The following is a 9,748-nucleotide window of genomic DNA, read 5'->3' on the forward strand; positions in this document are numbered from 1 at the left end:
CTATCACCAGTTGGGGGCAGTGATTATCGCTCTGCAATCCGACTGTGACGCGGGGTTACAATCCGACAGGTGCATCTAATCCATCGCAGATATAGTCGACCAGCTGTAGGCTACCTAGCTAAATCCTACTAGATGTTGCTTTTGATAAATCGCTCATGTAAATTAAAGGGTGCTCGCTGATATTTCTCAAATTATGACCCCATCTACCCCCTGATTTCCTCCCAACGAGGACCAAGGCGTAAGGCAGGGAGGCTCAATATCGGCTCTGACATTGATTTTTCAGGTCTTGTCACTTGTAACTGGTACTTGCTAACGTTAGCTACTTCCGCTTGACACTGACAACGTGAGTTTGGTTGAGAAAATGTTAACGTCTTTTGCCTGTTCGTGCGTACGAAACGGGGGGAAAGTGTCGGCCCGTGTTGCCAGAGTGTCCCTCTTCTACCCGGCGAGGAACTCGCCCACCTCCTGCTCAACGAGACTCCCCACGCCGCCTCCCTGGCTGTCGCCTCTTACCAGACCCGTGTCCTTCTCCGCAGCTTGCCGAGGAAACGTGGAGGACATCTCGGCCTCTCGCACAGACTCCACCGGCCCGGCAGAGAGCGAGCCACCCGGGGAAGGCATCGGCTTCGGGCCGTTGTCTACTGACTTATCCTCCAGGAGGTTTTTCCGCAAAAGCAGCCCAGACATCCAGAACGTGCGACACCAAGAGGAGGAAGACGACGAGGAGGAGCCAGTTAAACCCAGGTTCGGGAGGGGGAACACAACTTACTGGTACTTCTTACAATGCAAGCAGCTGATCAAGGCGAATAAGGTTGGTCTGACTGAATGTTATGTCTGCTACTGCTTTCCTCCTCTTCCTCTTTGTTTTCTGTTGTTTACCTGTTTCTCCTCCTCTCCCCTCCTCAGCTGCAGGAGGCTCTGGATCTGTTCCACAGAGACATGCTGAGAGGAGAGAGGCTGCAGCCACTCGAGTACAACTACACTGTGCTGATAGGAGGCTGTGGCCGTGCGGGACACCTCAAAAAGGCCTTCAAACTCTATAATGATGTATGGAAACACTCTCAAGAGTTATTAGTTGGATATGTTTCATTGTCTTTTATGTGGGTTTTATTTATTTTTCAAATTCAGTTTATTTGATATATTTTTATATATTTTTGTTTTGTTTTAGAGTTTTCAGAACATCAAGAACAAACAAACTCAGACACGGCAAAAGAAAATAAAAGGGAAAAAAACAAAAACACATACATCCATACTCCAATATCACAATGTGGTACCAGCAGCCACACAAGGTGCTTACGTGCCTGCAAGAGACGCTATGTATGGGATCTCATCTCACACAAGGGGGACTCTGAAAGACCAGCTGGGCGAGTTACCCGTCGCCCCTAACCTTGTCAAGGTAGGCCAGAAACGTGTCCCAAATAGTTAGAAATCTATTAAGTGAGTTGGTCCACAGGAACCTGAGTCTCTCCATCTGTATAACGGAGGTCATGTCCGCCAACCACAGTTGAAACTTGAAAAGAGGGTGGAGAGGGAGTCTTCCATTCCTGCAGAATGAGTTTCTTGGCGACAATTGTCCCGTGTCAGAGATTGTTGCACAGCTGTAGGGAAGTCGAGAAAGGACTCGGAGCAATCGAAGATGGCGAGTTCTGCCTCCGGCTGGATGGTTATTTTGTAGGCCTAAGTCAAATATCTTGGCCCAGAATCCGGCCAGTGAAGGGCAGAACCAGAAGGCATGAGACAGAGTGCCCTCCGACACCTGTCACACAGTGGTGAGACAGACGGGTAAATCTTGTGCAACTTATGCTTAGAATAGTGAAGTATAGTGAGGAATCTGAGCCAGTTCGTGCCGCGCAGCCCAAACCTCCCCTTTAGCAGATCAACGGATGCAAAATAATCTATAAGTCTTTGATGGTAACTAGCCCCTTCTAAATTCAGTTTAGTTTAAGTTTTCAGTGGTTTTTATTTAGTTCTAAGTATTTTTGGTAGGCTTGTTTTTTTAAGCATAATCATAGAAGTTCCGAACACGTATTTTTTATACACTTACAATTATGAACAATAAATAATATTTGTTGTTTTACAGTCGTTTTTCAGTTAGTGTTGACTAAATGTAGCAGTAGCCACAAATTATTTCCATCGAAATTCATTCTGTACTCCATATAGACAAAAATATATGATCTTGACAATTGCATAAATATATGTGTAAATCTTTTCATAGACACTTTATGCACAAACACATGAACACACCTCAAGTTGCATAGTATGTATGTATGTACATACAGTACTGTGTGTGTGTGTGTGTGTGTGTGTGTGTGTGTGCGCGCGTGCGTGTGCGTGTCTTCCAGATGAAGAAGCGAGGTCTGCTTGCCACAGATGCCACATACACTGCTCTCTTCAATGCCTGCGCTGAGTCACCATGGAAACAAGCGGGTCTTCAGCAAGCACTGCACCTGGAGCAAGAACTCCGTCGCAAAAACTACCGCCTGAGTACCATCACGTACCACGCCCTTCTCAAGACGCACGCCATCACCAATCACCTTCAAGCCTGTATTCACACACTCAGGGTACCGCTCGTGTCTATATGCTTTGTGTGAAGGACTGATGCTCTGAATTGTTTTAGATTTGTCTATAGACTTGTGTTTGTGTGCAGGAGATGCTGCAGAATCACCATGCTGTCACTCAAGAGACATTTCACTACCTGCTGATGGGATGTCTGAAGGACAAAGACACAGGGTTCAGACTGGCTCTGCAGGTAGACGCGTCACACGTTTACACCAGTAGCGGCTCGTGCATTTTTGTCCAGGGAGGGCTGTATATAGGCCTGGACGATGGGGTTGAAATCAATATGATAATCATAAGGATTCTTCTCAATATCAATATCATATGTTTCACGTATGCAAAATCAGTGTTCATCTCATTGAACTGAATGGTGATGTCAAACAAACCCTATATTTTCAAATAATATTCCTGCTACACCTCATTTGATCAGTTTTTAAGTAACATTTGCTTGTCATCGTCAATTTAGACAGCAAAAATGTCACTATTAAAATAACTTCATATCATCACCATGATTCCACTGAAAGACAACAATAATAGGCTAGTGGGGCGGCGCCCTGGCGCCCTCTAGTGGCCGGCTGCCACTGGTTTACACGCATCTAATTAGTTTTGTGTGGGTGTTTGGAGATTTGAGTCTAATTCTGCGGTTGTTTTAGGTTTGGCGCCAGATGCTGAGGTCAGGGATTCGTCCAGACTCGAAGAATTATACCTTGCTCTTGCGAACTGCCAGGGATTGTGGGATGGGTGACCGTAGCCTGGCCACACAGCTGCTGCTGAGACCTGATGGGACAAACCAGACCGAAGACGTGGTGAATGTGAAGCCAAAGTCAGGACCGAGGGATCCAGTAGTAGACATCGACCTCCTGGAGAGGCAGCTGTTTCTTCAGCCTGGTCGACACAGCGACAGCCTCAGTGGCCCCAGCAGCAGAGAGGCTGTGGTCGCCCCAGCAGCAGATATCGAGGCGTATAGCAGACGAGACTCAACCCATTCGGCACTGGACAGGGAAATGGCAGGTGCCTCGCTGTCTTGTGAGCTAGCGGCCCATTCTGAGCCACCTAGCCTGCTGGACCTTTTTGAGGGGAAAGGGGCCGGTGTGGTTTCCCTAGGCGCTGTGAATGGAGCATTTGATAGGCTTGCCCTGATAGGAGGGGCCCAAGGCTTCCTGGAGAAGATGGCGGTTGATGGACTGAGTCCAGACCTCAGGACCCTAACCCTGTTGGCTGATACAATGGAGCCAGGCAGCCAATCCCTGCGGATGCTTCTGACGGTTGCCAAGCAGCACAAAGTGAAGCTGGATGCGGCGTTCTTCAACTGTGTGATTCGCCGAGCAGCCAGAGCTGGTGACCTGGATGGGGCAAAGGTACACAAACACTCAACCCACCCTCAACCAAACCAAGATAGGGTCTTTTTTTTGTTGCATAAGAGTGGGCACTGTACTGTGGCTGCCACTGCTCCTAGGTTCTAGGTAGGTACCTACCTAGGTACCATTAGGATACGTCAAATGCAGAGGATACATTTCCCCACAGGGATAGTAAAGTATTACAAATCCAAATACCGGTACATATTTTTGTTTTGTCTTTTCTTGTTCCAGGCTGTGCTGCGTGTGATGCAACAGCGACGTGTAAGTGTGGACGTACAGACGTACGGCTGCCTCGCACTGGGCTGTGAGCGACAGAGGGACGGCCTGCAGCTGCTGAAAGATATGGAGGTGATGATGATGATACACATCAGTGGCTTCAGTATTTAAGCGATAATCCTATAATAAGAATGAGACGTTTCTGTGTGTGAGCAGAATTTTGTTCGGCCACAGCGATGCCATTTTACGTGCGATTGGAATGAAACTTTCAGGAAGTGTAAAGAGCACCCCTGCGGGTGACCTAATGGAGGCAGATTTTTTAATTAGGTAATTAGGGCCGTGCTGGCCGTGCTTGGCCGTGCTGCACAGCCTGTACCGCGCGAGTCAAACACATATGCCCATGCTTTTGTATCTGTTGGACTATTTTCGACGCATTTCACGAGACGCGCTGACCAGCCTGCAGCACACAGTCCATATGGGTTGGGCGTGCAGAGAACTCGACATGCATAAATACTCGACACACTGCACGGGTATGGCTGCACGCCATGGGTATGGCTGCATGGGTGCCTTTTTCTCCTCCCTGCCCTGTTCAGTGTTGTCATGTATGCTCTGATGAAGGTCTCATAGACCCAAAGCTCAGTATTAAAGTGAACTATTGCATAGATTTAAGTGTGCAGAATCCCTTCTTTTCATTTTTCACTGTGAGAAAATGCACTTGTTGTGGCATGAATAATGTGTTAGAAGTGTCAATTAATTGCTTGAGTCTCACGGTTAATGTGAGAGTTGGCAGACCGGTCAAGTTGTATTCATCACTTTTGCGCACAGCTGTTCAATTATATGCGTCGGCGCATGTAAACACCAGATCGTATTAAATCACATCCCATGTAAACAGTTGACCCCAAATCTTCTAACCGATTGATTTAAATCAGATTGAGGAAAAAGTGTGCATGTAAACGCAGCTACTGTTCTGTCTTGTATCTGACTATGGGAGACACTTTAATGGACGTGTATTTATACTGACCAAACTTCCTGAGGGTATGAAGTCACAACTTAAACTTGTTTAGACCAGTAGCCTGTTTCATAAACAGATCTAGAAATCTGGTAGTCCAAAACAGATTGGGACACACCTCTAAATGAATTGTTGAACAGCTGCATGGAGGTTTTTGTTTTTGTCTTCTGGTTTGACCTCTTGCTCCTCCTGCACCTCTTCAGCACCAGTGCAAAGTGTCCAAACATCTACACTTGTTGATTCTATAGTAGTAGTAGTAGTAGTAGTAGTAGTAGTAGTAGTAGAAGTCCATTAACTCATTGAATGCCATGGACGTCCTTCGACGTCCAATTAAATAGTGACGTAGAATGCCACGGACGTCCTTCGACGTCCAATGCGTTTTTTGACGGTGGGACGTCGATCAAAGCCTTCCGCAGCTCCTGTACAACTATAGTAGCTATTGGAGGTGTATAACCTATTTTACGGACTCATTAGGTGGCGACAGTGCTTGCTCGGTGCAGTCCAGATTAGAGACAGGTCCGAGAAACAGCCTAAAAGCCGTGGATCAAAGACAACCCGATGCATGCTCCCAGAGCCATTTGCTCTGTCGCGGGAGCTGACATTGGCTCCGAACAGGAGTCAATCCGCGCTCACAACTGAGCCCCTCTGTCCCTGTCTGTCTGTCTGTCTGTCTGTATAGTTTCTCCAACCGATTAGCAGCCAGGAAAGCAGCCCCTGACGCCAAACCATTCAGCAATCCGGGTTGGCTCTTCCCTGCTGTGGCGCTGAGAGCCGACAGCAGCACACAAACGCAGCACTCCGAAAATATAATGGTTGCGTGAGGCTGTGTGCAGTGTGGGGAGGAGTTTACGGGGGGAGGGGGGGAGGGGGGTGGTGCACGCAGGGCATCACACAACAACTACGTCACTACATCAGAAAATATTATCTTCAGACTCAGTGAATGTGCTTGAAATGCTGCATTTCACAAAAGGCGGATTATCTCAGCTAATAATTTGAAAAGCCTGAAAACGCTGAAAACAACCTATCTTCTCCGGCTCATAACTAAAGAACGGAAAATGGTATCAATAAACTTTTTTTTGCTGATGATACAATAGAGCCAGCTCGTTCTTGTGCGTGTTCGGTGTTTACATAGTAATATCACACAATATTCTGTGGGCCTCGAGAAATCACTGAAAACGCTCTGAAAACTCTGGCACTGGGAGCATCCGTTCTCCAAAAGTGGCTGGCACTGAATGAGTTAATGTAGCGGTCAGTACAGAAGGCCTCCATCTTAATGTGCCTGGCCCTTTCTTGCAGGAGGCGGGACTGAGGCCTAATGTCCACGTGTTCTCTGCTCTAATTGGCCAAGCAGCTCGGAGGATGGATTACGTCTACCTAAAGACACTCCTCAGAAGCATGACTGACATGGGGGTGTGGCCTAATGAGGTCATCATCCGACAGCTAGAGTTTGCTGCACAATATCCACCCAACTATGACCAGGTGAGCATGCGTCTGTGTGTTGTGTGTTTCACTTTGCGTTCCAACTGAGCTGTACATGCTGTACCTGTGCAAAACACATCAAAGGGTATGCGAAAAAAATCTGTAGGTTTTGATTTGAATCATTGCCAAGGGACCTGCACAGTGCCTAGATGGCAAGAGTATGGCCAGCAAAGTAATAGGTAAGGTTACTGCTTTAACTCAATTTTGTGTCATTTTGATTATGCCTGCACCTCCTGGTTCGAGAGTTTAACTAAACTCCTTAAAGGCAGGCTTCAGACTGCTCAGGATAAACTGATGAGGGTCATTCTGAACCTGGGCCCTCGGGCGCATATTGGGAAAGACCATTTTCTATAGCTTAACTGGCTGCCAGTGGAAGCTAGGGTGACTGTCCACACTTAGCTCGGTTCACAAGATCCTCTACGCTTTTTTCCCTGAGTTTTTAGAGAAGTATCTTACCCATGTCAGGGAAGCGCACAGTGTTTTTACAAGATCCAGTGTTGCTAACCTGTGTTTGTTCAAATTCCAAAGTCACAGGTAAGGGTACCTTTGCTTCCACTGGAGCTGCTGAATGGAATAGTTTGGATCTGCAAATTAAATCTGCTCCCAATATCCATAATTTCAAATGGTTAACTAGATCATGGCTGATAGATAAGGTGACTATGTAATTTAACTTGTGTTTCCTTAGGTAGGGAAATGTATTTGTACTTTAGTATTCTCCTAATTTTTACATAGTTCTCTTAATCTTTATTTATTTTTTATTGCTTTTTATACCTTACTCTTACTATTAATTGATTTGTACTGCTCTTTTATTTTCATTGTTTATGTATGTCATGTTTTTAAGACCACCGACCATGCTGGAAATGAGTGTCTGCACTTTTGCATGTTTTACTCCCTTGGATTGTATGTCTTCCTTTATATCCATAATAAATCAAATCAAATCAGTGCACGCTAACTTCAGAGGAAGTTGGCACTTGTCTTATCATGCATAGATTACTGTAACGTTCTTCTAGCCGGTCTCCCCTCCTCTGCCATCCAACCCCTTCAACTCATCCAGAATTCTGCGGCCCGCCTCGTTTTCAACCAATCTAAATTCTCCCACGTCACCCCTCTCCTCCGTGACCTCCATTGGCTTCCCATCCTGTCACGTATCAAATTCAAGACCCTGGTTCTAGCCTACAGGGCTGTCCACTCAACAGCCCCCCAGTACCTTCAACCTATGGTCAAGTTCCAAACCTCTCACCGCTCCCTCCGCCCCTCCACTAGTGCAGGCCGTCTCGCCCCTCCCTTGCTTCCTAAGGGTCGCTCTCGATCGAGACTTTTTTCCTGCGTCGCCCCAAAATGGTGGAATGATCTTCCCCCTATGGTTGGGACGGCAGAGTCACTCCCCATATTTCGGAAAAGGCTAAAAACATAAAATCTTTTTTCACTCCACTTTGATCCCCCCTGACCCTACCTTCTTCCTCTTCTTCTTTGTTGCTCATGGACTTGATTTTAATAATTGTTGTCACCAACCTGTGATTTCTTGCTCTTTTTACGGTCGTTTTTACCTTGTTTGTATTTATTATTATTATTGCTGGTGTTGCATACATCTGTATGTCGCTTTGGAGAAAGGCGTCTGCTATATGAAATAAAGTAAAGTAAGGAAGTGAAGCTGAAGGCCAAAGGAGCTGCACAGTGCACACTCGGTAAGCACACTAACTTCAGAGGAAGTGAAGGCAAAGGGACCTGCACAGTGCACACTCGGTAAGCACACTAACTTCAGAGGAAGTGAACGCAAAGGATTTCCCAAAGTTCCTTGTACATGAGATCTACAGAGGCTAATGAGAGCTGAAAACACTCTGCCCTTTTTTTTATTGCCAAAAATTCTGGCAGTCACTAGCTTCTGCTTTGTGTGCTTCTTTTTCACTCCTAAACTGTTTAGATTCTTTTATTCTGCTCTGTGCTGCTATCGATGATTCCACTCTGTAGGATTTTAATAAGTTGTGTTAAATGTCACCGGCGAAATCTCTCTACTAAACAAACAGTAATGCTCTTTAAAGACATAACATTTGCAAGCCAGCTAATGTTACCGCCAGTCTAGCTTTTGTTGTGCCTCCAATTTGAGAAGAGAGGAAGAACCTGAGCACTTTGCAGGGAAAAGTTGGTGGACTTAGCTATGAGTGCACAGCGGAGTCCCCCCTGGTATCAGGTACTAAAATAGATGCCTCTCTTCCTTCCCTCTCCCGTTTATCTCTCTCAATCCCAGTACAAGACCAGAAACAACTATCTTGTTCACATCGATGGTTTCCGTGGTTACTACCAGCAGTGGCTGAGAGCCATGCCTGCCCTGGGCGCTGATGAGGAGCAGGCAGAGCCACAGCCTGAGATGGAGCAGGCCAAGCTGGAAACTGGACCTGCAGCCAATGGATCGACGGCCGCCCAGAGGAACCAGAGACCCACAGCAAGGAGATATCCGTCTCGCAAGGACAAGCAGGGCAGCAAAGTGTCCGCATTGTAACATACATGTTTCACCACACACCTGTTATAATCACACATGCTAAAATAATCTCATATTTCTCCTTGATGCTTGCCTTCTCACGTCAAGCTGTGAAACAATGGATGGACTTCTGTTTCTGAGTTGGGTCAAAGCAGTGTCTCTATAGACGGTTTTCATGCAATTGTGTTGCTAGGGAACAGTTTGGAACATAGCTTATGTCCTGTCAGTTATTGTACTAGCAAACACTGCGGGAAATTTAGAATGTTTATGTTCACTTGAAACCATCTATTAACTTATTGTAAATGTATAATTACTCAAAGGATTCATGCTATTTTAATTAATATGGTAATGAAAGTAAACTATATGCAACCTTTTACTGTGAGTGCATGACTTGAACTCCATCCGTCCGCTGCATTGCACATTACATTAGAGCCACAGTGTTGAGTCATTTCTGTTGAAATGTTATATATATACTCTGTAGGCAGCAGTGTTTCCCATACATAAAGGAATTTGTGGCGGGCCGCCACAAAAGGATGTTGACCAACATTTTTTTTTTTTTACAGTGCACCTGAACGCAACATGCAAGATACCCGCTGAATAAGTGTCCAATAAATGTTCATGTCATTCTGGCCAATACTTCTGTTATAGCATTTC

At 46.0% G+C, this 9,748-nt stretch overlaps 1 protein-coding gene across 1 annotated transcript; it reads left to right on the forward strand.

Moving 5' to 3' along the window:
- Window positions 1-359: 359 nt before the first annotated feature.
- ptcd1 (pentatricopeptide repeat domain 1) lies at window positions 360-9,443 on the forward strand. The gene is made up of 8 exons (XM_083655668.1): window positions 360-811; window positions 907-1,047; window positions 2,343-2,561; window positions 2,648-2,749; window positions 3,210-3,914; window positions 4,146-4,262; window positions 6,436-6,618; window positions 8,864-9,443. Exons 1-8 carry the CDS (start codon window positions 362-364, stop codon window positions 9,113-9,115), a joined length of 2,169 nt encoding a protein of 722 aa, XP_083511794.1. The 5' UTR covers window positions 360-361; the 3' UTR covers window positions 9,116-9,443.
- Window positions 9,444-9,748: the final 305 nt, after the last annotated feature.

This window comes from Poromitra crassiceps (genome assembly GCF_964638095.1).
Source record: "Poromitra crassiceps genome assembly, chromosome: 19".
NCBI lineage: Eukaryota > Metazoa > Chordata > Actinopteri > Beryciformes > Melamphaidae > Poromitra > Poromitra crassiceps.